The sequence below is a fragment of the Tamandua tetradactyla genome, chromosome 2 (assembly GCF_023851605.1).
Source record: "Tamandua tetradactyla isolate mTamTet1 chromosome 2, mTamTet1.pri, whole genome shotgun sequence".
Classification (NCBI taxonomy): Eukaryota; Metazoa; Chordata; class Mammalia; order Pilosa; family Myrmecophagidae; genus Tamandua; species Tamandua tetradactyla.
The window spans coordinates 18,931,239-18,958,851 of record NC_135328.1 but is presented as its reverse complement, the minus strand read 5'-3'; the positions used below and the strand labels follow the sequence as shown (position 1 = coordinate 18,958,851).

Sequence of the window (27,613 nt, the reverse complement as noted above, 5' to 3'; positions counted from 1 at the left end):
CTATTCACACACATCTAGAGAGCATACTTAAAGACAAGGAAGATAGTAACACAGAATTATAGGCAGAGGAAAAGTCCTATTTCCTTAGTGTGACAGCTTTCTTGGTCTGCCCTTAAAAACAATCTTACCTCCTGCTTAGAGCCTTTGAGTGGCCAAGCAACTAGGTCACTCTATAGCCAGTGAGTCTCTCAGAACTCCCCACCTTGGCACCTATTCATCCTCCCTGATACTCATTTTTTAGTGTCATTTTAAGCATCACTTTCTCTTGGAAAATTTTTCTTTACCCTTTCCTGCTCTCCTAGACATCTGATTTCCTTCTCTACAGCCTATTGCATAGTTGTCATTTCCAAAAGAGACTGAAGTGATAAAAACTTAAAATAAATCACTTTTCTGGCTATGCTTTTTATAAGCAACGAATTGTACATATTTTCAAAAACTGTTCACTGCTATTGGAGTTTTGAATTGCCACTCTGGATTCACATCCAAAGATGTTAAAAATTACATTCTGTTAAGAACATCTTGTACAATTGTGGCGCCAAGTTACAATAGGGTCAAAACAGCCAAGCCTTCTGCTAAGCAAGATAACCCTAACATGAAACTAGTATAACTCCAGCCAAAAGCAAAGTGGTGTTTTAGAGTGCATGCAACAAAAACATACACCTTGCATAAAGTTTTTCAAATCATTGAAAGCAGGCCTAAGAACCTCATTATTGGTTGAGGGCCTGCTAGGAAAAACTGGTGTAGAACAGTAAGTAAAATGGGAAGATTCAGGGCAGGAGGATCATTTTATTGAGGAACCAAGTGTGATATTATTTTTCGTAGTTTTCATTGGGCTACTGTTATGAAATATTAAGTGACCAGGAACTGAGTACCATAATCTGAATATAAGAAAGTGTGCAAATATATAGGTATATTTCCACACATGTGCCATAACATCTACTGTTATTTATATGTATTATATGCACACACACTCACAATATTCAGATGGGAAGATAAAAATCTGGTGGTGATTTTTAGAATGTATGGGGCTATATAGAAGGTCATTTGCTCAAAGTATTAGGAAGTTAAAATTACAGAGATCTTGAAGATTTGGAATTCTGTACTCAAAAACTAAAGAACATGGACTTAAACTATAATTGAACTACTCCAGCAAAGCTAACCAGTCACAATTAGAACAAGTGAAAGCAATTTCCTTTAAATCCTTCAATCTAATTTTAAAACAGCAATATTATATTTGACAGCATGAAAGATTTTACACTACAGCAACAAATAACTCTTACACAAAAGCAAAAAACAAAACAGGTTTTAATGATTAAAGCAGAGATGAGTTGTCAATTTATAGTAATCATTAACTAAGGGAAGCCCTAGGACCAGAAATAATGATTTTAAAATTGCATGCAAAATCTAGTTACCATAATAACCAAAGCAATACCAAAAACGAATCTGTTTCCTAGCATAGACACCAGGCCTTTTTATTTCCAATCCTTGGTAACCAAAATATGTACACTTTCACATGCTCTTGGTAGTGGAGTAATAAAATTATTTGTTTAGGCCTACAAATATCTTTCACATATGGGAGGGCACAAAAGAACAGTGTCTTCCTCCACCTTTTTGGGCCTATCCTGAAAAAAAAAAGGCACTGCTAAAGGTTTCTTGGTGACATCTTTGCTAGATTTGTTACTCACCTAATTATATGTGATGTTAACGATCCACTCATTACAAGATCTGGGATCCACAAGGCATCAGAACTGCCTTTCAAAAGTTACGTGGCTTTCTTTAACAATGACAAAAGTGGATGCCAATTTCAAATAAAACACCTAGACTCCTTGAAAACATCTTTGTATGCTTAATCACCGGATTTTGGCATGCATAGCCAAACATATCATGGAACTGAAATGACTACTATATAATGTGGTGGGAGAGGACTCTTTTGAGTCATTATTCTCAGCTGCTTTCAGCAACCTTTAACCAATTTAAATTTGTCCTTTTCCTTTTATGAACCTGGGTTTAACATTTCTGCTCAAAGATTTGTTAAAGAGATTCTTAGATTCATTATTATGAGTCTTTCTCTATGAGAGTCAAAACAAACAGTAATGAAACTATGCAATTGCCTAAGGGCCCTTGTTCACTATTCACAGAATTTTTAGAAGCTGGTGCCTGAGGCCAGGAATTTGCTTTATTTATTACTAAATCTGACTCATGTTGAGCCGTTCTGGCACTGCACTAAATCAAACCAAGCTTTAATATTTCTCTACATTTACTGCATCCACACAGTATGCAATTTTTGATGCTGAATAAGAGAAATGTGGCAATTGAAGGCTTCACCACAAGCATCACATTCATGGGTTTCTTGGATTTTAACCTCTGCATGTATCTTCTGATGGTTGACAAGGCTGCGCTGTTGACTGAAACTTTTGTCACATTTCTCACACTTATAAGGCTTCTCTCCTGTATGTATTCTCTGATGCTGAATAAGGCCTGAGTTCCGGCTAAAGGCCTTCCCACATTCATCACATTTATGGGGTTTATTCCCTGTGTGCACACCCTGATGTCGAATGAGATTACAAAGTTGACTAAAGCTTTTGCCACACTGTCTGCACAGATAGGGTCTCTCACCAGTGTGGATTCTCTGATGTTCAATGAGGAAAGAGCTCCGACTGAAGCTTTTCCCACATACAGTACACAGGTAGGGCTTTTCACCAGTGTGGATTCTTTGATGTTGTACAAGATGAGCACTAACACTAAAAGTTTTCCCACATTCCTCACATTTATAAGATTTCTCCTTAGGGTAGGCCTCCTGCTGTATAACAAGGCTGCAATTTGGATCAAAACTTTCCTTAGTTTCATTGTATGGATAGGTCTTCTCTCTAGTATGAATTCTCTGGTGCTGAATAAGACCTGAGCTTCTACTAAAGGCTTTCCCACACTCCTCACATTTATGGGGTTTGTCTCCTGTGTGAATTCTTTGATGACGAGTAAGGTTGCAAAGCTGACTGAAGCTTTTCCCGCACTCTTTGCATTGGTAAGGTCTTTCACCTGTATGGATCCTCTGATGTTCAATAAGGAATGAGCTCCGACTGAAACTTTTTCCACATTCAATACAAAGAAAAGGCTTCTCACCAGTGTGGATTTTTTGGTGTTGTATAAGATATGTACTTAATCTAAAGGCTTTCCCACATTCACCACATTTATGAGGTCTTTCCCCAGTGTGAATTCTCTGATGTTCAACAAGCAGTGAGTTTCGACTAAAGCTTTTCTTACATTTGGTACAGTGATACGGTTTCTCACCAGTGTGAGTTCTCTGATGTTCAATAAGGTGCGACTTCCAACTGAAGGCTTTCCCACAGTCACTACATTTATGGGGTTTCTCACCTGTGTGAATCCTTTGATGTTTAACAAGGCTCCTTCTCTGGCTGAAGCTTTGTTTACACTGATTACACTGATAGGGTCTCTCTCCAGTGTGGATTCTCTGATGTCTAATAAGGGTTGAGCTCACACTAAAGGTTTTTCCACAGTAGTTACATTCATAGGGCCTTTCTCCAGTGTGAATTCTCTGATGTTCAATAACAAATGAGCTGCGACTAAAACTCTTCCCACATTCATTGCACTGGAAAGGTTTCTCACCAGTATGGACCCTTTGATGTTGAATGAAATGGGCTTTGCGGACAAAACCCTTTCCACATTCTTCACATTTATGGCATTTTTCTTCTGAGTTTGGTCTCCTACGGATAATGTTCGTGTTTCCTCTAAACATTTTTTGTTCCTGGGTCAGAGATTCCCTTGGTATTTCCCATAAGAAGATCCCTCTCTGTTTATCTAACCTACCAACAAGTTCAAAGGTTTCTCTACCCATGGGATTCTGATCAATTTCACTTTTGATTCTTGTAACTATTACACCCTGGGGCTCCACTTCTTCCTCAATTTCCTCGATTTCCTGTTTCACAATTGGTTCTTTGTCCTTATCTTTGTTCAAAACATCTGTAAATAAAAAGAGACATATCAGCCAAGCTCTCAACGAGCTGGGAGAAACTAGTAAAAACAAGGTAATCAAGATAAATTAATCTACTGCATCTGTGAAATGTAGTTTACTACCTCACAATATTGTTGTGAGGATTCATTTAGTTCATATACATAAAGCATTTAAAAACAGACCTGGCAAAGAATAAAAGCTATATAATTGTTATTATTTATTATTAACTATAAGATGCAATGAAAGGGTTTTCTTGCAGACTGGGTATAAAAAGAGTTCAAGAGGCAAATAATGAGACTGGGAGCAAGGAGAGTTGGGAGGATGGCAGGCAAACAAGAGTGAATTATGCAAAGTAACATGGACAAACAAAAAAAATTAAACAAGTAGTGGTGGGGTAAACAGTTGATCATGGAAGAAAGGACAGCTTAGGAAGAAAATAGGCTCAGGAAAATTTAGGATGAAATTTAGAAGAAAGCATTATTGGAATGTGAATAGGTCAAATAACAGAAAGGAACACATAAAAAGGAGGCTGGGAAGATAAAGACAAAGAACCAGAGGAAGCAACAATTTATTCATTATCAAGAATTTATTTCTCACACTCCAAAAGCATTCTAGGCATTGTGTTATGAGCCAGGATTCAGAGATAAGACATGAAGAAGCCTCCCCACCACCCCCCATTAAATAGAATTGATGATGAGCACAAATGGGGAAAGAAAACAATGACAAAAAAATATTAAGAAAAAGTAGTCCCTATGTAATGAAACAAAGTGGCTATTTTTAAAATTGAGGATTGACGTGACATGGAGCTATAAAACAGAGAGACAATAAGTACAAAGGAACATGGTCAGTTAATGGGAAAATCAAAGAAAAAGAGCAGTTAGTGGGTAGCCTATGATTTCCTCTACCACAAATTATAGTTTTTTCTTCAAGTATAACTGGTTCTTATCCCTCTAAACATGTAATACTCAAGGTTCATCATCCTGTTGAAACTGAGAAACTGCATGACAGCAGAGAAATGAAAATCTTGCATGTACTGAAGGAAAGAGAAATCGTGGTTTAAGAGTGTGGCATATACGATTTTCCCTTCTTGCTGAAGGCTGGGTTAACTCCACTTTCTAGTGGAGTTTCAATTACTACCAAATTTATACTTGATCCAAAACAGGTTTATTTTGCAGATGTCCTCTTTTCTCTAAATTTTCTGGTCTTTACAACTGTGGAATATCTTCTGTCACGGTCAGGTTCATGTGTCAACTTAGTCAGGTGGTGGTATCCGTTTGTCTGGTTGGGCAAGTGCTGGCCTGTCTATTGCTATGAGGACAATTCATAGAATTAAATCATGAGTATGTTGGCTGCATCCACAGCTGATTCCATTTGTAATTAGCCAAGGGAGTGTCTTCTGCAATGATGACGTATAATGTAATCAACGGAAGCCTTTTAAGGAGGATTCAGAAGATATGGTCTCTCTTCCTGCTTTGGCTGGCGAGACTCTCCTGTGGAGTTCATCCAGACCCTCCATCGGAGTCATTAGCTTCACAGCCTGCCCTATGGATTTTGGACTTCATGTTCCCATGGTTACGTGAGACACATATAAATTTTATATTTACAGATATTTCCTATTGATTCTGTTTTACTAGCGAACACTAATACATCTTTGAATTTTTTCATTTATTTCAAACAGATTATCAAGTTACTTTATTCTAGAAAATCTACTTTAATTCTCTTAAGCAGCTACCATAAACTTTATTTCTCCTTAACACTTTACTAAGTAAAACTCTTCATGACAGTCTTTAAGTCTCAACTTGCCATCCTATGCCATAAATTAGCTTTCAAATTGTTTGTGTCACAGTCTTTCATGCAATTTCTTTGCATACCCCATTTACTAAATGCCCCTCAGTATTGTCCATCTGACCAACTCTAGGTTTCTTTTTTAAAAATCCAGTTCAAAACAATAGTTCCTCTACAAAGCTTTCTCTGAGTCCACTCAATGAGGTTCTATTTTTTATCACTAACCGTTGTCCCATAATTCCATTGTAGCCATCACTACATTGCACTCAACTATTTTTTATGTGTGTCATGGTTAGGGACAGGTGTCAACTTGGCCAAGTTGTGGTACCTGTTCATCTGATTGGGCAAGCACTGGCCTGTCTGTTGCAATGAGGACATTTCATAGGATTAGGTCATGATCACGTCAGCTACATCCACAGCTGATTCCATTTGTAATCAGCTAAAGGGGAGTGTCTTCTGCAATTAGTGATGCTAAATGCAATCATGGGAAGCCTTTTAAGGAGGACTCAGAGGAGACAGGTTGCATTCCTGCTTTGGCTGGTGAGCCTCTCCTGTGGAGTTCATCCAGGCCATCCATTGGAGTCATCGGCTTTGCAGCCTGCCCTGTGGATTTTGGACTCTGCGTTCCTACGGTCACGTGAGACACTTTCATAAATTTTATATTTGCAAGTGTTCCCTGTTGATTCTGTTTCTCTAGAGAACCCTAACTAATACATCTTGGTACCAGGAGTGGTTCTTAAGGAACAGAATCTTAAAAATGGGTTTTTATGAATGGTTTTCTACTCTGACTGGGCTCAGAGACACTAAGGACTCTGATTCCTGTAATCAGAACGACACTCCCAATCCATGGACTGAGTTGGCAAAGGAGATAGTCAAAATATCATCATTCGATTCTCCTAATGCTTCGCTTGTACGAAGCCAGACTCTGGGGGATAATGTTTTTGACACCTTTACAGAGTTTTGTAGAAATAAGAGTTATAGAGATGTTGGTTGGTTGTTGTTAGATACACTGTCTACATTAAAGGGTGAAAGGGATGGGCTTAAGGCTTCAAGCAAGAAGCTAAAGCGCCGTCTGAAAGATGTAGAGGTTTCTATGAGTATCCTGAAGGAAAATTTTATTTCCTGTAGCCGTAGGCTTGAGATCTCTGAAAATCAGACTCAGAATCTTATTGTTAGAGTAGCAACTTTACAACGTAAACTGAAATCTCAGTCTTGCATGGTGTCTGCCGTTAAAGTGAGGGCATTGATTGGAAAGGAGTGGGACCCTGAAAAATGGGATGGTGACATATGGATTGATAATGATGTTGGGGGTGAAGTTGAAACCATAGACCATGCTGAGCCTCCTTTAGATAACCCTGTAATAGTCTGCCCTGAGGACATAGCCGCCCCACCTCCAGCCTGCCTTGAGGAATTGGCCACCCAACCTCCTCCTGAAGGGATTAGCCCTAGAGTTATTAATCCTGTTTCACCAGATGAAACTGCAAATGAAAGCCCTGAAGCAAATGGCTTGGAAGATATTTCTAATTCTTTTCATGACCCACCCCCACCACCCCTCATTTCTTCTAGACCTATAACTAGACAAAAGTCCCAACAGGCCCCTAAAGGTGAGGTACAAAGTATCACACATGATGAGGTACGTTATACTCCAAAAAAACTGTGTGAGTTTTCCAATTTATATAGACAGAAATTAGGGGAATATGTGTGGCAATGGATTTTAAGAGTGTGGGATAACGGTGGGAGGAATATAAGGCTGGATCAGGCTGAATTTATTGATATGGGCCCACTAAGCAGAGATTCTGCATTCAATGTTATAGCTCGAGCAGTTAGAAAAGGTGTTAACAGCTTGTTTGGGTGGTTGGTTGAAACATGGATCAAAAGGTGGCCAACATCACCTGAGGTTGAAATGCCAGAACTGCCCTGGTATAATGCAGATGAGGGGATCCAGAGGCTTAGAGAGATTGGGATGTTAGAGTGGATTTATCATGCAAAGCTTGCTCTTACACCCCAGGAATGTCCAGAGGATGCACCTTTTACCAGAACAGTGAGAAATAAGTTTGTGAAACTAGCACCATCATCCCTCAAGAGCTCTGTGGTTGCACTTCTCTGTAGATCAGATATTACTGTAGGAACTGCTGTCACTGAGCTGGAATCCTTAAACACAATGGGGATGACAGGATTCCAAGTTGGCAGAAGCCAGGTGGCAGCACTTAATCACCAAACACAGGGCAGACATGGGTATTATAATAGATAACAAACTCAAAGGAGGCATCAAAATTATATGACACGCAGAGATTTGTGGCATTGGCTAGTAAATCATGGGGTGCCTAGAAATACAATAGAAGGGCAGTCTACTAAATTCTTGTTGGAGCTGTATAAATAAAAGAGTTCTAGGTCAAGGGAACAGAAGTCTAACATGAATTACAAAAACACAGAGTCACGGCCCCTTAATCAATTTCCAGACTTGAAACAGTTTACAGACCCTGAGCCCCTTGAATGAAGGGGAGGCCAGGTCCCTATGGGGGAGAAACCTGTTACACTGCCACAGATTTATACTGTTAACCTTCCTCTAAGTCTTCCCCAAGGAGACCGACGGCCTTTTACCAGGGTAACTGTGCATTGGGGAAAAAGAAATGATCAGCTATTTCGGGGATTATTAGACACTGGTTCAGAAGTGACGTTAATTCCAGGGGACCCAAAACGTCACTCTGGACCACCAGTCAGAGTGGGGGCTTATGGAGGCCAGGTGATCAATGGAGTTTTAGCTCAGGTCCGTCTCACAGTGGGTCCAGTGGGCCCCCGGACCCATCCTGTAGTTATTTCCACAGTTCCGGAATGTATAATTGGCATAGACATACTGAGCAACTGGCAGAATCCCCACATTGGTTCTCTAACTCGTGCAGTGAGGGCTATTATGGTGGGAAAGGCCAAGTGGAAGCCACTAGAACTGCCCCCTACCAAGCAAAATAGTAAATCAGAAGCAATACCGTATTCCTGGAGGGATTACAGAGATTACTGTCACTCTTAAGGACTTGAAAGATGCAGGGGTGGTGATTCCCACCACATTCCCATTCAACTCTCCTATTTGGCCTGTGCAGAAAACAGATGGGTCTTGGAGAATGACAGTGGATTATCGTAAACTCAACCAGGTGGTAACTCCAATTGCAGCTGCTGTTCCAGATGTAGTATCATTGCTTGAGCAAATCAATACATCCCCTGGTACCTGGTATGCAGCTATTGATCTGGCAAATGCTTTTTTCTCAATAGCTATTAGTAAGGACCATCAGAAACAGTTTGCTTTCAGCTGGCAAGGTCAGCAATATACTTTCACTGTCCTACCTCAGGGGTATATCAACTCTCCAGCCCTATGTCATAATCTTGTTCGCAGAGACCTTGATCGTTTCTCCCTCCCACAAGACATCACACTGGTCCATTATATTGATGATATCATGTTGATTGGACCTAGTGAGCAAGAAGTAGCAACTACTCTAGATTTACTGGTAAGGCATTTGCGTGTCAGAGGATGGGAGATAAATCCAACAAAAATACAGGGGCCTTCCACCTCAGTAAAATTTCTAGGTGTCCAGTGGTGTGGGGCATGTCGAGATATCCCTTCTAAGGTGAAGGATAAATTGCTGCATCTGGCCCCTCCCACAACCAAAAAAGAGGCACAACGCCTAGTTGGTCTTTTTGGATTTTGGCGACAACATATTCCTCATTTGGGTGTGCTACTCCGGCCCATTTATCGAGTGACCAGAAAAGCTGCTAATTTTGAGTGGGGACCTGAACAAGAGGAGGCTCTGCGACAGGTCCAGGCTGCTGTGCAAGCTGCTCTGCCACTTGGGCCATATGATCCAGCAGATCCAATGGTGCTGGAAGTGTCAGTGGCAAATAGAGATGCTGTCTGGAGCCTTTGGCTGGCCCCTATAGGAGAATCACAACGCAGACCCTTAGGATTTTGGAGCAAAGCCTTACCATCTGCTGCAGATAACTACTCTCCTTTTGAGAAACAGCTTTTGGCCTGCTACTGGGCCTTAGTAGAGACTGAACGCTTAACCATGGGCCACCAAGTTACCATGAGACCTGAGTTGCCTATCATGAGTTGGGTGTTGTCTGACCCACCAAGCCATAAAGTTGGGCGTGCACAGCAGCACTCTATTGTAAAGTGGAAATGGTATATACGAGATAGAGCCACAGCAGGTCCTGAAGGCACAAGTAAGTTACATGAAGAAGTGGCACAAATGCCCATGGTTTCCACTCCTGCTGCCACATTACCTTCTCTTTCCCAGACCAGAGCTATGGCCTCTTGGGGTGTTCCTTACAGTGAATTGACTGAGGAAGAGAAAACTCGGGCCTGGTTTACAGATGGTTCAGCATGATATGCAGGTACCACCCGAAAGTGGACAGCTGCAGCATTACAACCCCTTTCTGGGGTGTCCTTGAAGGACAGTGGTGAGGGGAAATCCTCCCAGTGGGCAGAACTTCGAGCAGTGCACCTGGTTGTTCATTTTGCTTGGAAGGAAAACTGGCCAGAGGTGCGTTTGTATACTGACTCATGGGCTGTTGCTAATGGTTTGGCTGGATGGTCAGGGACTTGGAAAGACAATAATTGGAAAATTGGTGACAAAGAGGTCTGGGGAAGAAGTATGTGGATAGACCTTTCTGAGTGGGCTAAAAACATGAAGATATTTGTGTCCCATGTGAATGCACACCAGAGGGTGACTTCAGCAGAGGAAGATTTTAATAATCAAGTGGATAAGATGACCCGTTCTATGGATACCAGTCAGCCTCTTTCCCCAGCAACTCCTGTTATTGCCCAATGGGCTCATGAACAAAGTGGTCATGGTGGTAGGGATGGAGGTTATGCATGGGCTCAGCAACATGGACTTCCACTCACCAAGGCTGACCTGGCTACAGCCACTGCTGAGTGCCCAATCTGCCAGCAGCAGAGACCCACACTCAGCCCCCGATATGGCACCATTCCCCGAGGTGACCAGCCAGCTACATGGTGGCAGGTTGATTACATTGGACCACTCCCTTCATGGAAGGGGCAGCGATTTGTTCTAACTGGAACAGACACATACTCTGGATATGGGTTTGCTTTCCCTGCACGCAATGCTTCTGCCAAAACTACTATCCGTGGGCTTACAGAATGCCTTATCCATCGTCATGGTATTCCACATAGCATTGCTTCGGATCAAGGAACACACTTCACAGCAAATGAAGTGCGGGAATGGGCACATGCTCATGGAATTCTCTGGTCTTACCATATTCCCCATCATCCAGAAGCAGCTGGATTGATAGAACGGTGGAATGGCCTTTTGAAAACTCAATTACGGTGCCAACTAGGTGGCAAAAACTTGAAAGGCTGGGGTAATGTTCTCCAGGAAGCTGTGTATGCTCTGAATCAGCGTCCGCTGTATGGTGCTGTTTCTCCCATAGCCAGGATCCATGGGTCCAGGAACCAAGGGGTGGAAATGAGTGTGGTGCCACTCACTATTACTCCTAATGATCCACTAGGAAAATTTTTGCTTCCTGTCCCTGCTACCCTGAGTTCTGCTGGTCTACAGGTTTTAGTTCCAAAACGGGGTGTGCTTTCTCCAGGAGAAACAACAGTGATACCACTGAACTGGAAGTTAAGATTGCCACCTGGCCACTTTGGGCTACTTATGCCTCTGGATCAACATACCAAGAAGGGGATTACATTATTGTCTGGGGTAATTGACCCTGACTATCAGAAGGAAGTAGGACTGCAACTACATAATGGAGGTAAAGAAGAGTTTTCTTGGAATATAGGAGATCCCCTGGGGCGTCTATTAGTACTACCATGCCCTGTAATTAAAATCAATGGAAAACTGCAACAACACAATCCATGCAGGACCACTAATGGCTCTGAGACTTCAGGAATGAAGGTTTGGGTCACCCCACCAGGCAAAGAACCACGGCCAGCTGAAGTGCTTGCTGAGGGGAAAGGGAACATGGAATGGGTAGTGGAAGAAGGTAGTGATAAATATGAACTTCGACCACGTGATCAGTTACAGAAACGAGGACTGTAATGCTGTTTTGTTCGTGTTATACTATTTAAGTTGTAAGATATCAAGTTTAAGAATGAATGTTGCCCAAGGATTTGCACCCTATTCTGGAGAGATTTACTGTGTTTCCAGTTATATGCAGGACAGTTGAGTATTGTCAGGTAAAAGAAAAAATGTGTGCTTATTTGTTTTCATTTGGAAATTAAGTATAGTCTAAGGTGATATATATATATATAGGTGCCAAGTTGACAAGGGGTGGACTGTCATGGTTAGGGACAGGTGTCAACTTGGCCAAGTTGTGGTACCTGTTCATCTGATTGGGCAAGCGCTAGCCTGTCTGTTGCAATGAGGACATTTCATAGGATTAGGTCATGATCACGTCAGCTACATCCACAGCTGATTCCATTTGTAATCAGCTAAAGGGGAGTGTCTTCTGCAATTAGTGATGCTAAATGCAATCATGGGAAGCCTTTTAAGGAGGACTCAGAGGAGACAGGTTGCATTCCTGCTTTGGCTGGTGAGCCTCTCCTGTGGAGTTCATCCAGTCCATTGGAGTCGTCGGCTTCGCAGCCTGCCCTGTGGATTTTGGACTCTGCATTCCTACGGTCACGTGAGACACTTTCATAAATTTTATATTTGCAAGTGTTCCCTGTTGATTCTGTTTCTCTAGAGAATCCTAACTAATACAATGTGTTAATTTTTTCTTCCACTGGATTGTAAAGTACTATAAGAAGGGAAAGACTCTGATGTTTGCCTAGTTCGTAGTGTTCTGGGGGGTTCACGCAAAGAAATAAGACAAAATTACCATTACCTGCAGATGATATGATTGTCTATCTACAAATCCTAAAAGAACCAAAGGAAAACACAATAAATGACAATAAGATGTTAAAAAATATTAATTTATAAAATAAACTGATTCTTACCATCAAGAATAGCCAGTTAGTAAATATTATATAAAAATAAAGTATACGCTTCACAATCCCATCAAAAAACCATAAAACCTAGGAATAAACCAAATAAGAAATGTGCAAAATAAACAAAAATAATCCATAACTTTTTTCTGAAGGCATGAAAGGGAATTAAACAGTCTTAACCACATGGCTAAAGAGACAATATTATGAGGATCTCGATTTTTCCCAAACTAATCTATGAACCTAATTACATTCCAATCAAAATCTTATCAACCAATAAAAAAAACACAGTTAATCTAAATCTCAATTGAAAAAATGTGGAAAACTAGTCAAGTATAACATTAAAAAGAATGTAAAATAATTAATCCCATCAGATATTAAAAAAGCATATATTGTGAAAGTAAATACAAAATTAGCACTGCTATTAAAAGAAACAGGTCAACAGGATAGGCCAGTAAAGAAAACATGTTAAGTTAGGGTTCTATGTATAGCAGTACTGAAATGATTATCCATTAGTTCTAGGCTTGTTAGCGATAATCACTTCTGGGGTATCTGCCATGTTTCTATGATATGTGCCCCCATCCTGTGGTCATAGCTAATTTCTCTGCAGTAGAACACTGATTCAGAGTCTCTCCCAGCAATTGAAACTGAAATAGCTATTTAGTCTGAATGTGGCTAGAATTGTAATCTACCCACTCAGAAGTGGACATATGGAAGGACTGGTCTGCTAAGGAGAAAGAAACAGGGCACAAAGAGAGAATACTTTTCTACTTCTTGAGAGTGAATCAGCTTCTGATTTTAGTTCTTTCTTGATGTCCACTTACAATCATGCTCATGTATTCCATAAGATACTCGTATGTCACTATCATAATGTCCCTTCTGGTTTAAAGCAGCTTAAGTTGATTCTTACAATCTTTCCAAATAGTTTTAATAACATGCTAGCTGAGGGGAGAGAAAGAAGGCAAGGAAATGATAAACAGAAGTGGGTAAATTTTAGGATAGAGTAGATATTGGGAAACTCTCTATAAAGGGCCATGTAGTAAATATTTTTGGCTTTGTGAGCCATATAGCCTCCATGCAACTATCCAACTATGCCACTTTAGTGTGAAAGTAAACACAGACAATACATAAAGGAATGGCCATGCCCATGTTCAAATGAAACTTTATTTACAAACACAGGTGGGGAGCCAGATTTGACCTGGGGCTATATTTCCAATCCCACTACCTGATAGAGTATAAAAAATAGTTTATTGGGTAAAAGAATGGGACAATGGGAAAGAACTTGCAATTCTAGAGCATAGCACAGCACCTGATAACTGTATATTGAATGAACGAACAACAAATGATTGAAGAGAGACTACAACCAAGGAAGAGAAATAAGTTCAAGGTCTTGTAGGTATAGAAATTCCCAGTTCTGTCAAGGTCTAAAGTAGCTAAAGGAGACTAAAGAGAAGTCATAAAGAAGTGATAGGTTGAGCTATCAGTTGTACCATCAGTGTAAGTTTTTAAAGAAAAAAGCAGCATGAATATGAAAAGTATGAATGAGGACCCAAAATTTTAAAGGTAGAAAAAAGTTCTGTTACAAAAAAGATTACGATAAAATGGCCACTATATTGGAACAGAATGGTAATGGCAGTCTCTCACCAGTGAGGTAGAAATGGGTCTAGGACAAAAGGATCGTGGGGGAGAAGTAATAAATGAAGGAAAACTGTATTTCAGTTGCAATAAAGAAAGGAGCATGAAAAAAAAAAAAGAAGACAGCATGAACATATGAGATCACAGGTGGGCTCACTGCCCTGACTTTGTTCATATGGTACATGCATGTACATGTTGCAGTACCGGGGGCAGGCAGAAACGGCCACTCACCTTAGGGTGGATAAACCTGGCAATGACTAAGAAACATCATGGCACATTTTTAAAAAAAAAAGTAGGTGATATGACCGGAAACTGAAGTGGTAAATAAGAGAACAGATGAGGCTAGGAAGCTAAACAGGGGCTGTATTTCCTATTATGACAGGATGGGAATCCTGGTATGTCAGGATAAGAAATTAAAATTTCTGTACTGTAAACTATCAGGAACTGTCAAAAATTTTAAGCAGTTAACTAACCTAAATCACTTTCGTGGCAGTAAACAGAAGATTCTAAAAGAAAGAGAAAATGGTGGCAAGGAGCTCGTTTAGGGACTAATGCAATAATACAATTAAGAGGTATTGAGTCTTCAGTTACATATGCTCATTTAGTCACAAATACTTAAGAAGCCTAAAGTCTATGCCTGGTTCAGTGCTAAGTTTTGTAGATATCAAATGAAAAAGATAAAGTGACTATCTTTGTGGAGATTGGTCTGGTTAAATAAATAACATATAAAGAAATTATTATAGTTAAGTGTGATAAATTCAAGAACAGAAATGGATATAAGGCAGCAGAAGAAGGAGCACTTAACTTTGAAGAGGAGGCCCTTAAGATCTTAATGAACTGAGACTTGTCAGGTGTGAATTACTTATGTGGTTTTCAAAAGGAGATGATTAGGAATTTGGAGCTTTACAGAGAAGATAACTTTAATGACAACAATTAATACTTATACTGTACTTCCTACTTGCCAGTCATTGCTCTAAGTACATAGAACTGATAGTAACTCAGTTAATGCTCACAATAATCCTACAAAAGGTAGGTGCTATTGTTATCTTTGTTTCATTATTAAGAAACCAAGGTACAGTGAAGTTATGTTAATTGACCCTGGTCATGAGGCTAGTAAGTGGTTCAAACAGGATTTGAACATAGGCAATTAGGCTCCATATAGCCTCTCTCAGTTGGAGATGAAGATTTGGGACTTAACATCACATAGTGGTGGCTGATAACGAGACTGTAGATAAGGTTCCCTGAGGAATGTCTATAGATTGAGAGGAAGTCTGAAAATGCAAGTCAGTAGAGGAAAGCAATAAAGAATTCCAACTATCCACAGACAAGTAAAATACAATCAGTGACTCCAAAAAGAGTCTACTGCATTTGACAATTAGGTGCTATAGATCAATATTACAATAATTTAAGGAGGGGGGAGAGGCAAGGTAAAGGAGTTTGGAGATAATGGGAGGTAAGGAAGTACAGAATGAACACACATTAACAACTTTACTCTTATAAAAATTTGGCTGGGAAGAGAATAAGTAGCAAGTTACAAGGAGTAGCAGGAAGTGGACTGTGGGTCAAAGGAGAGTCTCCCCTCCTTTACCCCTAAATGGAAGAGCTATGAGTATACCTATCATCTAAACAAAGGTATTGGGGAAGAATGAACAGAGACTGAAGCTGTAAAAAAATAAAAGGATGACTTCTGGAGAAGTGAGAAGATGGGAGTGGATTTAAGTTTGCAGATGAAGGTAGAGATGTTGAGAGTTTAGATTCAGTGACTTCCATTTTCTGTGAAATGAAAGGTAAGGTCCACTACTGAGTGATGGGCCCAAGGAAAACGCTTTCAAGTTTTTAAAACCAGTTATTAAAAGACACAGGAGTGAGCAAATGAAGGGAAAAAAGTAGCTGTGATATGAAGACTCAATAGCGACCAGAAGAAAAAAACCCATGCATACAAAGGGAACATCAAATTTTTGGGTTACAGAATTTCTCCTGCTGTGTAAAGAAACTCAGGTAGGAGAGGAAAAAAGGCAGATTTTATAACCAATTCAGGATTTGAAGTTTTAAGACTGGAGGGGATTGACAGCATGGGGAAAAACAGAGAAGTCAAAGGACAGGAAGTATTATTAAGAACGAGTAGGTATAGTAGGAAAGGGGTAGGAGAGGTAGAAAGATCAGAAGCTCCACAAGGCCAGGGAACATATCTGTTTTGGTCTGTTTTAGATATAGTCACTAAACGTCTATTGCTTGAATAACTGATCAGTATTATTTAAGATTAGTCTGCAATGACAAAACTGAGGGTTTAATAATGAACATGAATTGCCCAATAAAAATGGAAAGCAGGGTCCCTGAAATCAATATGGTCAAGATATAGAGGTCTAAGCACAGACAGAGTCATACATGTATTGAAATCAATAATAATGACATCGGTTAGTGTAGAAGAGAAGACTGTGAAATATGTGACAAAATCTATGTGTGAGGGATTTGAGAAAAAGTAGATAGGTAATAGCAAAAAGGGATTGAGTGGTATTTGAGAATTTGCTATATTTGAGAATAGCAAAAAGTGGATTCTTTGCCGAGGCCTCAAAGAAGAGATTTTGTTTGATGGTGCAAAACAAAAGCTCTGGGAGCAGCTTTAAAAAGCTGAGAGAACAACAACTTCTCCCTTCCAGCCTTGAGATAAAAGGCAGGGAAGGAGGAGGGATGTGGGAGAATAAGCAGACCCACTTGAAGGACTGCCAGAGAAAAGATGTCCTTGGGAAAGTGCCAGGTTTCAGTTAAGGCCAGAAGGGGTAAGGAACATTATGTGAAGAGGAACAGGGGCTCCAGAAGGCACTGTGAAAAGGGGTGGGAGGAAAACAGTGGGTGGGAAAGTACAGAGCACATGGGAATGAGATTATGAAGATAGGAAGCCAGAAAGACTTATATTTTGGTCACTCTGAGGACAACAGGGACGAGAGAAATGGAAACAATTACTGGCTGTAAGGTTTGGATCAGAACTTTGGAATAAATCAATTTTGGTACTGATCCTGGCACAAGTATTCTCAGGCTCTGATTTCTAACAGCTTCTCAGATATTTTAATCAGAGAAATAACAGATTCTTACCCAGTGAGACCAGGTTTCCATAATTCTCCATCATGACATCTTTATATAGGCTTCTCTGAGCTGGGTCCAGATAACCCCACTCCTCCTGGGTAAAAAACACAGCCACATCCTCAAATGACAGCAACCCCTGAAACAGTACGATTTCTGCCATCAGTCCCTACCGTGTCAAGGACAGTTCTACCACTGTTAAGTGGCAGAAACAATCTCTTATCAGGCCCGTGGACTAGGAGGTACAGGGTAACTAAGGGTTCCAAGTGGGGCCCAATTCTGGGAACCGACTGGACAAACAGGCATCTCATATGCAAGGGTAACTGGGCTAGACCCCTGGCCTCTATAGGGAAGGGCTTAATGACCAAGCTTTTCTGGTTCATTTTAACTTTAGTACACTGCCCCAAGGACTCTCCCAGCTTCCTTCACCTTACTGACCCCTCCATTTCTCTACTCGCACTGGCTTGGTATCCTGGTCAATTCAATTCCATGAGATTTTCCAAGTGTCTACCTTAGGTCCAGGCATCGTGCCAGGTGCAGAAGACACATGCGAGGATTAGAAATGGTGTCTCGCCCAGAGAACTTACAAATGAGAGAGCCAACTTAGAGCATTACTGATTCTCTGTGGCTGATTTTATCAAGACTCTCTTGAAAAAAGGGGGCCAGTAGGCAGCGTGGTTGCGTGATTGCACCCAGAACACTGGCACAGCGCTGACCCTAAGGAGAGCGGAAGGGTGTGACCGCAGGTGCGGCCTAGCTCGGTTAGTGGCAAGAGAACCGGGATACCCGAAGAAGCGGCTTACCTTTGGCTCGGGCGGGGGGCTGGAGGCAGCCATCTCCCAAAGCAACGCGCCAGGATCTCGCGGAGGCTGCACGGAAAGTGGCCTCTATGAGGCCTACCTGGCCGCTGGAGAAGTCCCAACGAAGACCAGGCCTTCAGGCTGAGTCCAGCCAGGTCTTCCTCGGTCCCGGATGGTCAGGACCCCAGCAGCTTATCAGATAAGCTCTCCGGCCGCCCACCAACCCCGACCCCCCTTTTCTGCCTGGTAGAGTAGCCTTGCAGGTCTCGACACAGCTTCCTCCCCACTTCCAGTTCCTCCTCCTTTCAGCCAAGGAGCTCTCAGGCCGCCCGCCCCCAGACTAGAAGGCGTCACCCCGAACCTTCCCCGGACGCCCCTAACTACAACTCCCGTCATGCTCCGAGAGAGCGCCGCAATCCAGCCTCGGCAATAGGCACCGGACTACATTTCCCGGCGTACAAACGCAAAGCGTCTAACAGGAAAAACCGGGCACTTGCCAGTAAACTTACACCCGATTTGCTGGTTCTCGCGCTGCGCTGCTGGTTGACGACCGAGCACCTGTCCGTTGTCCTCCGAAATGGCGGCGCTCTTGGAGTTCGGCGTTACCATAAGAGGTCTCACATGGGTAGTCTCAGGGGCGTCACGCCGGAAATTTTGGTCTCGATCCAGGTAAAGCTGAAGGTTAGGCGGTGGGTTACGTTTACCCGAAGGAGCGAAATGGAGGGGGGAAGTTCAGGAGGCGGTGTCATGCAGTCGGGACAGGCCCTGGTCCTGCATTTGATCAGGGGAAGGACGAGAAAGTGAGCTAGGGTCCTGAGTCCAGAAGCTTCAGCACAGCCCTTCAGGAAGGCAGGGGCCCAGGCTTTCCCCACCTGGGTCTCAGTTTTCTCGTCTGGTAAGGGAAACACCGCCCACTTTCCTTTTAGCTTCTCTCAATTTACATTGCTGACCATATTGCACTAGGCACCGAATGAGGTATCTGAAAGCAGATAACTGTGTTGACGCGATTAGCTTAGATTCATGAACGTCAGTAAAGAAAATTCACTTGCGGGCTATGTTTTTTTCACAAGTGAGATTCAGAAATGAAGTGCATCCTCCTCATTTTGTTCTTTTGTTCAATTATTGATTGATTCATTCACACAGCAAATATTTATTAAGTGCCTTCTCTGGGCCAGCACTTCTGTGCAAGCGGAGAATACAGCAGCAAAAATCATTTCTTCTCAAAGCTTAAGGACTTTGACACCAGGAGACTGAGGCCCATAGAAAGGAAGTATTTTGCTCAAAATCACAGAGTGAGTTAGTGATAGGGTTGGGTCTAGAACCCAGGTCTCTTAATCCCCCACCTACTGCCTTTTGCCCAGCAACATGTGAAATTGTGCACATGTTTAGAGCATTAGAACTTATGTTGGGAACCTTAGGGAGCAGTGTATGCTCGCTATTAGGTTTCAAACAAAAATTCTTTCCGTCCAGAAGGATGTTTTTTCTTGGACTTTTTCAGCAGTTGATACCTCAGCATCCCCTCTTTGGTTAGTATTTGTTGTTATTTCTCAAATCTCAAGTTTGTTTGATTCAACTTACTCAACAAATATTTATAGGGGGTTTACTCTATGCCATGCTCTATATATCTATTCCATGCTATATATATTTTTTTCCAGTCTTTATTTTTTATTTTCTCTCTTCAACCATAATAATATGATATCCAAATTTTGTCTTAATTGGAGGGTCAATAAACACAAGCTTATCCAACCCACTTAAGGCAGGGCAAATGCTGTTTCTTGTGACGGCCCTACCATGGACCCATTGGTCATCCAACTCAAGTTGCTCCCTTACTTGGCTTTGTATTCGGTGAACTGCTTGGCCACTTCATTGAATCTCATTCCAGATTTCAACTCTTCCATGGCTCCCATGATTCTGCTGTGTTTTTCACATAGAATATGCCTGACCTTTACTGTATTGCCACCACCTTTAGACCTTGAGCCTTCTTGTCAACATTTTCACTCCCAGAGGTTGCTCCCTCTTTCCCTCCTTTTCCAGAATCGCTTTTCGCTTTGAGTGGCATCTTGGAAACTTGCTAATGAACTCCCAACCTCATGCTATATTTTAAGTGTTAGAAATACAGTAGTGACTAAGACAAAAGTCCAAGGTCTTTTTCCTCACAGAGCATATTTCTAGTGGAGGGAGCAGTATAAAAGATTAGTGAGGTGGAAGAAATGAATTACATTGTATTCCGAGTGTGATGAGATGTAACTGGACTGGTTTAAGGAGGAAATGGGAGGTGAGAAAGTAGAGACTATAGGTATATACAACTCTTTTGAGAAGCTTTGTTGTAAAGGAGTGGAACATAGAATCAAGGGAGAATATTTTTCTTTGAAGATGGGAAATATGTTGCATCATATTGTTGCCCATGGGAATACTCTAGTAGAAGGGAAAAATATAAAAAATTGAGGTAGAAAAAGTGATTGCTTGCTGGAAGAAAGTCCTTGAGTAGCCAAGGGAGAATAGCGTTAAGAGCCATGTTCTTGACAAGGAGCAGTTTTATTTCCAGTACTTCAGTTCCTGTAGGGATGGCCGCAGTTAATCAGATGCTAGTAACATGGGATGCGGAAAATGCTATGTCATTCATGAATAGGCCTTTTGTTGAGCACTTACAGTGTGTCAAGCCAATTCCCTTGTCTCAGCTCATGTACTCGATAATAGTTATTCAAGGAGTTATTAAATGTATTTTCAGTCTGCATTCAAAGAGCTTATCATCTGTATAGCATTTCTCAACTGAGGGACGTTTGACAATGTTTGAAGACATTTTGGGTTGTTAAAGCTTGGGAATGAGGGTGCTGCTGGTATCTTGAGGGTAGAAGCTATAGATGCTGTTACCCATCTTACGGTGGCACAATAAACCCCCCACAGCAAAGAATTATCTGGTACAAAATTTGCCAAGGTTGAGAAGTTCTCATCTATAAAGAAACATAGAATGTGTATAAAATTAAAACTCAGAATGTGATATGCTCTGAGAATAATATAAACAAATTTCTGCAAGAGGTCAGGGAGCATACAGTTATATGCTTGGGGGCATTTTAGGTAGGGCATAGGTTCCAGGTAACACTAGGAGTCAAGAAAGTGGGAGTGTTGGGAAACAGAATATAGTTTAATTTGGATATAGTACTTATTAGAGATTAGTGGAAGATGAGATGAGAGAGGTAAATTAGAATGAGATCTGGAGGACTTGAATTTCCAGATGGCAAAATTGAACTTACTTCACGCTATTCTTAAGAATGCCTATAACATGAAACATATTGTTTCCTTTTGTTTTCTGTCTGTGCCAACTCAATTCAACTAGATGCATTCTGAGGGCAGGGACACTCATAGTCTTTTGTGCTCTCTACAGTGCCCAGAAGAGTAGTAAGTGTGCAAAATGCATGCTGATTTTGATTGGTGGCCAAGATTAGGGCTGGTGTTTGTCAATTTTTAATGCAATGAACCAAAGATTCACTTTTTTTTAAACTTTTTAATTTTGAAATAGTTTCAAACTTACAGGACAGTTACACAAATAATATAGACACCATACAGAGAATTCCAGCACACCCTTACCCATTCTCCCCCTCCCAGATATGCACATCCACCAATTTTAACATTTGCCTGCCCTTTCTTTCACCCTTTTTTTCCTTACATATTTGATTGTAGGTTGTATACATCATACTCTTTGAACACTTAATGCTATGAACACTTAATACTACCATGTACTTTTCCTAAGAACAAGGATAGTCACTTATGTAACCATGTTAAATGCAGTTATCAAGTTCAATATACTTAGCATTGATATAAGGCTTACAGTTAATATCCCAGTTTCTTCATATGTCCCAACAATGTTCTTTGCGCCTTTACTCCTCTTGCTAGATCCCATCCAGAATCTTGTATGGCATTTCATTGTCATTGTCTCTTTAGTTGCTCTTTTTTCTCTTTTAATTGTGGGAACATATATATGACATAAACTTTCCCATCTCAACCGCTCCTTAGCATACCATTTAATGGAATTAATCACATTCACAGTGTGGCTATACCTTTACCACCTTCTATTACTAAAACTTTCATATATTGGCAAAAGGAAGCCCTACATGCATTATGTGTGAACTACCCATTCCTTCTTCCCCCTGTGCCTGACAATATGTATTCTAGTTTCTGATTCTTGTGAACTTGGGTATTCTCTGATACTTTCTTTCCAATTACTGTGGGGATTAAATTTAGCATTCTAAATCTATAACAATCTTGTTTGCATTGATAACCAGCTTCACTTCAATAGTATATACAAAGTGTGATCCAATAACTCTCTGTCTCTCCACCTTTATGTAATTCTAGTCTTCATATGTTTACACATTATGAGTCCAGGCCATTAATTTATCATTACATTTTATGCATTTGCCTTTTGGATCCTGTAGAAAGTAGACAGTGAAGTTACAAATGAAAAACACAATTGTACTATCATATTTGCCCATGTCTCATTATCCTTACTGGAGATCTTTATTTCTTTGTGTGGCTTTGATCTATTGTCTGTTTCTTCTTTTCAACCTTTAGCATCTCTTGCAGAGTATCTCTAGTGGTGATAAAATCCTTCAGCTTTTGTTTATTTGGGCATAATCTCTTTCTCATCTTTGAAAGACAGTTTTGCTGGATATAGAATTCTTAGTTGGCAGATTATTTTGCTTTCAGCAATTTAAATATGTCCTCCCACTGCGTTTTTGTCTCCATTTGGTTTCTCATGAAAAAATCAGCACTTAATCTTATTGAGGCGCCCTTGCATGTGAAACATTGCTTTTCTGTTGTAGCTTTCAGAATTCCTTCTTTATCTTTGGCATTTGACTGTTTGATTATAATGTGTCATGATGTGGGTCTATATGTTTAGAGTTATTTGAGTATCTTGGATGTATATATTCATCTCTTCCATTAAATTTCTTAAGCCTTCAGCCATTATTTCTTTGACTATTCTCTCTGCTCCTTTCTTCTCCATCTGGTTCTCCCAATATATGGTATACTTGACAGTGTCCCACAGGTTCCTTAAACTCTGTTCATTTTTCTTCATTCTTTCTCCTTAGACTGATTTCAGTTGTTAAGTTCTCTGACCTTTTTGTTCTGCCAGCCCTAATTTGCTATTGAACCCCTCTAGGGAATTTTTAATTTTTGTTAATGTATTCTTCAGCTCTGTTTTTTTCCTTTTCATAATTTCCGTCTCTCTACTGGCAATCTCTTTGTGTTCATCTGTCATTTTCTTAAGTTCTTAGTCCATGTTTTCCTTTAGTTCTTTGAGCTTATTTAGAACCATTTTTTAAAAGTCTTTGCCTGGAATGTCCCTGGTCTGATCCTCCTTGTTGATGGTTTCTCATGTTTTCTTCTTTGCCTGGGCCATCAGTTCCTCTTTCTTTGTATGTTTTGTAACCTTTTGTTGAAACCTGGACATTTGATATTTTAATGTGTTATCATAGGAATTTAGACTTTAAGTCATCTGTTCCTTAAGCTGGTATCCAGCTACTATTATGACAGCTTTCCTTTTTTGTCAGATGCTAACAAAAAAAAAAAAAAGAGGGAAAAAACCATTTTTCCTAGTCTTTGGAGATTGACCTGTGCAAATGTTTTCCTTCAGAGCTTATCCATATAATGAGTTTGGAGAATAGTTCCAGTCCAAAGCATGGAGGCCTCCCTCATCCTTTCTATGCATACACCTTGTCTTGGACATATGCATGTGGCCCTGGGAATTCCCCTATTTACACAGTTCTGAATGTCCCCTTTCTCCTAGAAAACAATTTACACAGTTCTGAATGTCCCCTTTCTCCTAGAAAACAATTTGCTTACAGTCCCTGACACTGCACTTTATGTTCTATAGCCAGCGATTCCTTGTCCCAGGTAGCACAACTTGATTACTGTGCCACAGCATTCTGTAGGAGAGTTCTGTGAACTGTCTTCTACACAATGGGTGGCAAGTTCCTCAGGCCACCATCAGACAGATTGGGCTAGACATACATGTTCCCAGTATGTGCTCTAGGGTTACTCTGCTCCCTCCAGAACTGGAACCAGGGATCCACACTGGACATGCAGGCCAATTTTGTGTTGAACTGGTAAAGGAAAGGGAAGGGACCAGCCAAGGTGCCATGAGATCCTATGACTTTTTTTTTTTTTCTATGCTGTATGGTAGGGTCACAGTTCACATTCTTTTTCCACATTACTATCCTGTTATTGTAGCACTATTTGTTAGATTTTTTGGGGAGGTGGGGTGGGGAAAGGGAGGGGAAGCACACAGACCCGGAATCAAACCCCAGTCTCCTGCATGGCAGGCAAGAATTATACCACTGACCTACTCTTACACCTCCCATATCCTGTGACTTTTAATTATCCTTTTTCTTGAATCTATACTCACCCTATAATTGCAGTCCTTTAACTTTTTCTAGAGCTTTTGAGAAAGATGTTTCTAACGGTTCTTGCTGGTTGTACAGAGCCCTGAAGCATCTCACTCTGTCATCTTGAACAGGGTAGGACACTCATATTTTTTTATCTTAACAGAAAAGAGAAAGAGCCGGTGGTGTCTGAGATAATAGAAGAGGGGAAGAAAGAACCTATACTGGTGTGTCCACCCTTACGAAGCCGAGCATACGTACCACCTGAAGACCTCCAGAGGCGTCTGGAAGCGTGTGTCAAAGAAGTTTTTGGTCAGTCTGCTCCTACGGATTGGCAGGACATCTCCCTGGAAGATGGTCATCAGAAGTTTAGTCTGTTGGCACATTTAGCTGATGACTTGGGCTATGCAGTGCCTAATTCTAGACTTCACCAGCTGTGCAAAGTCAGAGATGTCCTTGATTTCTACAACGTCCCTGTTCAAGATAGATCTAAATTTGTTGAACTGGTTGCCAGTAATTTGCCTCCCAATTTGAAAATCACTTGGGATTATTGACCAGTTTAGAGGAAGATTACGTTGAAATCTTCCCCCTCCCTCCCTGAGCAAGGGAGCTGCTTGTTAGAACTTTGAAACTTTATTGCTTTGTTTCATCATGAATTGACCAAAAAAAAAACCAAAAGCATGTAGGCTTTTTTTATCACATTTGCTGAAACTAAATCAGTTCATTAATAATTTATGAAAATTTTCTTCTCTGGAGGACACTAATTAGCTTGGGTTTAAGATAGGTAGCTATTACAATTTCACATGTAGTTTTTAACTTTCATAGACATAAAATAGTTGCAGGAAAATGTTTTAATATTGCTTGGACTCTTAAATCTAAGATGATATTATGGCACATATATAAATAAGCAAGCTTGCATTAGATTAGGTATCTATAAAAGAAACACAAAAGGCTCTGTTGTGTATTAAAGGAATTTTCTTTCACCATCACTACACAAGGAGAAATTGTAGAAAGTGATACTGTGCATTCTGGATTAGTCTCTTGAAATTAAAGTGGATTTCTTCAAGTGTGTTTTGTCTTACATTTTCCATGCTGTATTTTATTTTTTATTTTTTGGAATTGAACCTGGGTCTCTGGCCTGGCAGGCAAGAACTCTGCCTGCTGAGCCACCGTGGCCTGCCCTGTCTTAAATTTTTTTTACAGGTGGACTTTACTTTTATTTTCTGCTTTACCATTAGTATAATTTTGAAAAATTAAAATATGCACCAATTATTAAGGGCTATGAACTACTTCTTTTTAATAGGTAAACCAGTTTCTGTAACTCTAAATGAATAGTCCTCCTTCAGAATAGATCATACCTATTTCAGACCCTTTATCTTTCTCTAACTTTTATTTTACATATATATATAAAAATAACCTATCCACAGATGATGCATGAGTATCCACTAGGGTGGCAATACTTTGGTGTGCATAATTTCTGGAAATATTCAAATAGCAAGTTACCAGAAGGTTCTGAATGACAAAATCAGTGATTAAATAGGGAATTATTCATGTTTGGTTAAACTTTAGATGTGGCTAGGGAATAATAGATAGGGAGGAATAATTTCTTAATGTTATTTTATCTTGTCTCTACTGACAATTCTGAAAGAAAAATAGCAGGGTTTTTTCTGTTATTGTTTTGTTTTTTAACAGTTTTATTCACACACCATATAATCCATCCAAAGTATACAATCAGTGGCTCTTGGTATAATCACATCATTGTGCATTCATCACCTGTCAATTTGAAAACATTCTCATTGCTCCAAAAAGAAAAATCCCATGTGCCTTATATCCCATTTTTGAAATTTAGCATTTCTTTTAATTGATGAAAGTATTAAAATACTGTTAACTGTAATCCATAGTTTGCATTAGTTTTATTTTCTCCTTATACCACCTTGTTATTACATCTTTTCCATCTTTTGGCAATTGTGAATAAATCTGCTATGAACATTGGTGTGCAAATATCTGTTCTGCATTCAGTTCTTCTCTATATACCTAGTGGATCATATGGCAGTTCTATCCTTAGCTTCCCAAGGAACTGCCAAACTGTCTTCCACAGTGGCTGCAGTATGCTGCATTGCCACCAATAGTGAATCAGTGTTCCCATTTCTCCACATCCTTTCCAGTGCTTGAAGTTTTCTGTTTTCTTGATAATGGCCATTCTAGTAGATGTCAAATGATATTTCATTGTGGTTTTGATTTGTATTTACCTATTAGCTAGTGATATTGAGCATTGTTTCTATGTTTTTTAGCCATTTGTATTTCTTTTTTAATTGTGTTCATCTTTGTTGTTGAGTTGTAGGATTTCTTTATATATTCTGGATATTAAACTCATTGGATATGTGGTTTCCACATATTTTCTCCCATTCAGTAGGCTGCTTTTCACTTTCTTGGCAAAGTTCTTTGAGGTACAAAAGTATTTAATTTTGAAGAGGTCCCATTTATCTTTTTCTTCTTTTGTTGCTTGTGCTTTGGGTGTAAAATCTTAAAAACTACCTTCTAGTACAAGATCTTGAAGATGCTTCCCTACATTTTCTTCCAATTTTAAGTCCTAGCTCTTACATTTAAGTCTTTGATCCATTTTGAATTAATTTTTTTATCAGGTGTGATGACATGGGGGACTGCTTTCATTCTTTTGGATATGGATAGCCAGTTCTACTGGCACCATTTGTTGAAGAGACCATTTGGTCCAAATTGAGTGGTTTTGGCAGCCTTGACAGAAAGGATTTAAACAAAGAAAAATGCATTTATTTTCTATCCTAGGTGTCTTAGTTTCCTAAGACAAACACCACAAACTGGATGGTAAACAATAGAATTTTGTTTTGCAGTTTTGAGGACTGGAAGTCTGAAATCAAGGTGTCAAAAGAGCCTGCTTCCCCTGTAGTCTTGGGAAGAGTCTGTTTCTTGCTTTGGCCTGGCTTCTGGTGGGGATTAGCAATCCTTGGCATTCCTTGGCTGGTGGCAGCATAACTCCAGTCTCTGCCTGTGT

General features: G+C 40.3%; 2 protein-coding genes and 1 pseudogene across 4 annotated transcripts; 1 reads left to right on the top strand and 2 right to left on the bottom strand.

Moving 5' to 3' along the window:
- Positions 1–1,288: 1,288 nt before the first annotated feature.
- Positions 1,289–18,907, bottom strand: ZNF189 (zinc finger protein 189). 3 transcript variants are annotated; one of them, XM_077140459.1, is made up of 3 exons: positions 18,718–18,907; positions 17,421–17,547; positions 1,289–3,978 (listed from the first exon to the last, which is right to left on the bottom strand). In XM_077140459.1, exons 2-3 carry the CDS (start codon positions 17,452–17,454, stop codon positions 2,258–2,260), a joined length of 1,755 nt encoding a protein of 584 aa, XP_076996574.1. In that variant the 5' UTR covers positions 17,455–17,547; positions 18,718–18,907; the 3' UTR covers positions 1,289–2,257. The 3 variants fall into 3 exon arrangements, with proteins under 3 accessions (XP_076996574.1, XP_076996556.1, XP_076996565.1); XM_077140441.1 differs by lacking the exon at positions 18,718–18,907 and adding an exon at positions 18,212–18,716; XM_077140450.1 differs by lacking the exon at positions 18,718–18,907 and adding an exon at positions 18,212–18,715 and having other exon boundaries at positions 17,421–17,505.
- Positions 18,724–26,574, top strand: MRPL50 (mitochondrial ribosomal protein L50). Its single transcript, XM_077140474.1, has 2 exons — positions 18,724–18,877; positions 24,752–26,574. The coding sequence occupies exons 1-2, from the start codon at positions 18,786–18,788 to the stop codon at positions 25,137–25,139; spliced, it is 480 nt and encodes a 159-aa protein (XP_076996589.1). The 5' UTR covers positions 18,724–18,785; the 3' UTR covers positions 25,140–26,574.
- On the bottom strand, positions 19,860–20,267 carry LOC143666896 (peptidyl-prolyl cis-trans isomerase NIMA-interacting 4 pseudogene; annotated as a pseudogene).
- Positions 26,575–27,613: the final 1,039 nt, after the last annotated feature.

Bases quoted from the DNA above. Each gene is read 5' to 3' on its own strand.
- ZNF189 (XM_077140441.1), bottom strand. From the start codon at position 18,244: ATGGCTGCCTCCAGCCCCCCGCCCGAGCCAAAG. The intron at 17,548-18,211 runs GTAAGCCGCTTC...GTACTGTTTCAG, and splicing joins GCCCCCCGCCCGAGCCAAAG to GGGTTGCTGTCATTTGAGGA. The intron at 3,979-17,420 runs GTAAGAATCTGT...TTTTATTTACAG, and splicing joins TGGAAACCTGGTCTCACTGG to ATGTTTTGAACAAAGATAAG.
- MRPL50 (XM_077140474.1), top strand. From the start codon at position 18,786: ATGGCGGCGCTCTTGGAGTTCGGCGTTACCATAAGAGGTCTCACATGG. The intron at 18,878-24,751 runs GTAAAGCTGAAG...TTATCTTAACAG, and splicing joins AAATTTTGGTCTCGATCCAG to AAAAGAGAAAGAGCCGGTGG.